At 34.4% G+C, this 5,335-nt stretch overlaps 1 protein-coding gene across 1 annotated transcript; it reads right to left on the reverse strand.

Moving 5' to 3' along the window:
- Positions 1-3,709: 3,709 nt before the first annotated feature.
- Positions 3,710-4,600, reverse strand: LOC145692205 (glucose dehydrogenase [FAD, quinone]-like). The gene has a single exon (XM_081767503.1). It carries the CDS (start codon positions 4,598-4,600, stop codon positions 3,710-3,712), a length of 891 nt encoding a protein of 296 aa, XP_081623629.1.
- Positions 4,601-5,335: the final 735 nt, after the last annotated feature.

Genomic DNA, 5,335 nt, shown 5'->3' on the forward strand with positions numbered 1-5,335 from the left:
AGTACATGAGGAAGAATAAAATGAAGTAAAACTATTTAAGCTTTGTTAATACTTCTTTTCTAATGTTCTCTTTTCATGTATTTCTTTCAGTACGTGAATTAATCCTGTTTCACTAATAAGCCAGTAAATCACGTATATCTATTATGATCGTCATCATTTCCCATCGAAACGTCGATATTTTCTACATAATTATCTTCTTTAGTGGTAGTATTATTATCCTTCACTTTAATGTAATTTTTATTTTCATGTGCGATACACATTTTCCATGCTTCTTCGCGTCTGTATCTCAGTTTGAAACTCGCATATCGTTGATAGAAAGTTTGACTCTACTTAATGAAAGACTTAAATGTACACGTGTAGTTGACATATACTTGCGTCACTGACACATAAAGATAATTTTGTACTGTCTTAAAAATAAACAATTGCTCGCGTACTTAAAACCTACAAAGCAGTGGCGGATCCAAAAGGGGAAGTGTGACCTCCCTGAAGTGAAAATACAACTCTTTTTGTGTTATTTCAACGAGACAACGAAGCTTTTTTTTTTTTTTTTGGTCAATATATTGGACTAATTATCTGCTCTCATTCTATTGGTAGTTGAAACTAGCTAATATTTCCAAGTGTTACAGCGGGTAATGGTTTGCGTACCCTCCGAACCTTCCATTCTTTTGCGCAAGACCGAAGAAATATAAATTTTCTGTGTCCCAATGGCGGATCTAGAAGGGATCCCACGCACTTCACGAGTGAATAGACTCAATTATTTTTGTGTCAGTATATTAGACTAATAGTAATCTGCTTCCACTCTATCGTTAGTACAAGCTAGCTAATATCACCAGGTGTTACAACAGGTAATATTGTGTACTCCTTCCGAACTTTCCACCATTTTGAGCACGAAGGAAGAAATATTAATTCTGTAACTCAGAGACGGATCCAGAAAAGGGGTTCCGCGACCCCATAAGGGAAGGTATAACCCTTTCTGTGTTACTTCCACAGATGACAAAAATATTTTTTGTCAATATATGTGTCAGTTGTTAATATAAACAAGTTAATATCCCCAAGTATTAGAGCCGGTAATATTTTGTTCCCCCTCCAAACCTTCCATCTTTTGAGCAGGAATGGAGAGATCATATCAGCAGATTTAGAAAGGGGCGCACGCCACCCTCAAGGTAAAATATAACCCTTTCTGTGTTATTTCCACAGACAATAAAAGTATTTTTTAAATTTTTTTTTGTCAATATAATAGACTAATAATTTGATCTCAGTTTATTGATAGTACAAACTAGCTAATATCTCCAAATGTTGCAGCCCAAATAATTTTGTGCCGGCGCCGAACTTTCCATTTATTTGAGCATAAAGAAAAGATACAAAACCTTTCGCGGCCCAGTGGCGGACCTAGAAAGGTGCGCACGCACCTTCAAGGGAAATATGACCCTTCCTGTGTTATTTCCACAGATGATAAAACTACATTTTGTCAATATATGAGACCATATTATACCAATGCTCTCCGTCTATTGTTAATACAAACTAGATAATATTCTCAGGTGTTACAGCGGCGTATAGTTTTGCACCTCCGAACTTTCCATTCTTTTGCGCATAGATGAAAAATATTAACTCTGTGCCTTAGCGATGGGTCCAGAAGTTTCGCCCCTCCCCCTCAAGAGAAAATTCTTTTTTGTGTTTTTTCAAATGAAATTGATGTTAATAATTGTGATCTTCATATCTGTTGAAAACCATATATGCAATTGGATAAGGTACATATCTAAGCAGTTTTTCTAATTAAATGCTTTTGTGAAAAGTAAAATTTTCAGTCTTCCGTAAGTTTGTTCCTATTCATTCGAAATTCGTCATATCATGATCATACAATTAGACACTAAAGTACTTTGGAAGTACATTGCTCCATCCATCTGACTTGCGTTATTACTGCTGTAGATGCCATCGAAGAAGAAGTTTCGCCCCTTCCCCTCAAGAGAAAATTCTTTTTTGTGTTTTTTCAAATGAAATTGATGTTAATAATTGTGATCTTCATATCTGTTGAAAACCATATATGCAATTGGATAAGGTACATATCTAAGCAGTTTTTCTAATTAAATGCTTTTGTGAAAAGTAAAATTTTCAGTCTTCCGTAAGTTTGTTCCTATTCATTCGAAATTCGTCATATCATGATCATACAATTAGACACTAAAGTACTTTGGAAGTACATTGCTCCATCCATCTGACTTGCGTTATTACTGCTGTAGATGCCATCGAAATTTGGATATTTATGATATCTGTAGCTTCCTTAGTTTGCAACACTCCATGACAAGTATAGGACTGTGTGTTTGTCTTTCAAATGTCGATTTGAAATGTGTAATAACTTGACGTAATAATATTTGAAAATATACAACTTTATGTTATAGTGTCACAAAGCATGTCAAACAATGTCCCCTGCAAATATTTGCTTGATATAAGAAGGTCAGTATTTTTTTCTATTAGCTCAAAAGTTACAAGGACATACCAAGATAAGTGGTTCACCATATATTTAAAATACACATATGAGTGTGCGTGTATCTGTATTCCCAGAATTGCAAGTCCTAGAGGAAGGTTCCTGAAACACAGAAGTTTTAGTACCATTATCAAGTGCTATGGAATTTATTTTGTAACGACCAATTGTAGTTTAGGTTCGTTTTCAGCGCTGAAGCTATATGAGATGCATGTAAGTCAAATGTACTTCTCTATGAAGTACGGAGTCAGCACTGGTCAGATAATACTTTTCCTTTCAGGTTCTCAGTCTTAAATAATGCGAGCAATTGTTGATAATTCCTTAGATTTATACCTAGGTATATATAAAGAATAAATCCTAAATAACAGGTGCAATTACTTATGTATACACTTGAATTAGCAACCCGCTGAATCTTCTTATAAGACAATTTTATTAAAATAAAATAAATACAGAGTACATTTGCCAATATTTAAAATAAATAATAGTGTATAATATATAATACAGAGGTTCTATAATAATGCATACAAAAATTTGTATAATAAAGGATTGTGTAAGATATACAATATCGTTAGTTAAAGGACATATTAATTGTCTTTATAGTATATGTACAAGTACTGAAAAGTTGTCTTGTGAGAAAATGAATTACTTTTTTTTTCTATTTTCTCATAATTCTATATAATCTCATACGCCTCTGATTGTCTTATCATTCCATGAACGGTGTATTGCATTAATAATTATATTAACAATACTGTTAATGCTTTGATGTTTCTCCGTTCACATAAAAAGCATATCGACTGATACAAATTACGTAATTTAAATACCAACCCAATGTTAAATTTTAATTGTTCAAATTTTTCATTATTTTAATTTTAAATTCGGACATTGTGAATATGATGTACTTGCAAGTACGAAATAACTCACAATAAGAATCCATCTTTAAAAAACAAAACAACGACTACAATCCTCATTTGATCGTCCATTCTAAACGCAGTTTACAAGAAGATACTGTATTTACATCGAAAGTGCATAAATATTATGCGATAGTCTATTCATAATACGATATAAGTACAAAACTACCTACAATGTTAAAAGCAACATTTAACACAAAATAGCAAATTTATTTACTTTTTCTAGTTTCATCTTTATACTTTATCATCACAAAAAAGTATAACAGTATTTTCAACATGATAATCAACGTCATTCTTTTATTGAATGACTGAAGTTTTTAGACTTCTAGTAAACGCACCCACTTACACCACTAAAATCAGTATTAACAGGTTTCTGGTAATCGGTCTTAATAAAGTCTGCACCTCTTTCAGCTAACATAATTATTGAGGAAATGGGATTAGCACGGGGAACGAATGGAAAGACGGACGCATCAATAACTCTGAGATTATTCACTCCATGAACTTTGAAATCAGTGCCAACAACTGTTGTGGGATCAGCTTCTGCTCCCATTTTATTTGAACCACTTTGATGATTTTCGGGATAGGTGTCTCGTTTGATAGCACAATCTATATATTCTGTTATGTTGTGTGTGAAATCTTCACATCCAGGGATGTCCAATGATGTTGAATTATCTAATTGAAAGTCCCAATATTTTAGTGCCTGTGTACGTGTTAAGTTCATAATAATGTGAACTCCTTCTTTTAAAATCTCTAAATCTGTCTCATCTTGAAAGTAGTTACCGTAAATAAGAGGTGGATCAAATGGATCTGAAGATTTAAGTGTTAGATTTCCTTTGCTACGTGGAGCGAGAAGTGTTGGTCTAAGAACTATTGGTCGTCTTGAACATTCAGGTCCTTCTCCATCTAAACATTCTGTTGGACACCCGCTGACATAGCCATCGATAAAGATCTGTAAGTCTGCATGTCCGGGTTCACCATAGGAGGAAGTAAGGAATCCTGTAATTTGTGTAATTCCATTGGTACCTAAAGATCCTGTATTATTCGTTACATACTGTAAAACCGAAGTATCATTTAATTCCATTTGAAAAGTATCAGTGATTGTGAATCTTACCCTGGCTCCTACATGATTTTGAAGGTTTTGCCCAACAGGAAGATCTTTGATTACTGGTATTCCGTGAGCAGTGAGATCTTCAGTTATCCCAATGCCTGACAGCATAAGTAATTGAGGAGAGTTAACTGCGCCAGCCGATAAAATAACCTCATTTTTAGCTTTTACAATTTTCGAGATTTGTTTTCCGTTTACCGTGTATGTGATATTGACACCAATAGCTGTTTTAGTATTTGGATCTATGATAACCTTAGTAACTCTTGTATTAACAATGATATTAAAGTTGGGATTACTTCTATGTGGTCGAAGATAAGCTCTAGCTGTTGAAAATCTTGTTCCGTTTTTCGTTACGAATTGTGCACGGGTAAAACCTGTTACTTGTGCTCCATGGTTGACGTCTGTGTTGTGTCAGATTCCCAGTTCTTCTCAAGCTTTAATGATATCTTGAGCTAACTGTGGTTGCTCATCGAACCAATTAATAGGTAAAGGTCCTGAGAAACCGTGATAATTGCTATCTAATCTTTTCCCTAGGTTCTGTTCCGACTTTTTAAAATAAGGAAGAGTGTTACAATAATCCCAAGTGATATTTTTATCACTAGGCCACTGATTGAACTCCTCAGGATGACCTCGTGTGTACATCATCCCGTTAAACACTGATGTTCCACCAACTGACTTTCCTCTTGGCCATGTACATCTTCTGTCCACATTGTTTAAACATGCTTTTTCTTCTGGCTCTGTAACATATCCCCAGTCCAAAGAAGAGTTGACAAGAAAACCAACAAAATATGGAATCTGAGTCAATGTTGGTTCTAGAGGCCCTGCTTCTATTAGTAGCACTTTCCA

This window comes from Thermobia domestica, chromosome 8 (assembly GCF_964235325.1).
Source record: "Thermobia domestica chromosome 8, izTheDome1.hap1.1, whole genome shotgun sequence".
NCBI classification, from domain to species: Eukaryota; Metazoa; Arthropoda; class Insecta; order Zygentoma; family Lepismatidae; genus Thermobia; species Thermobia domestica.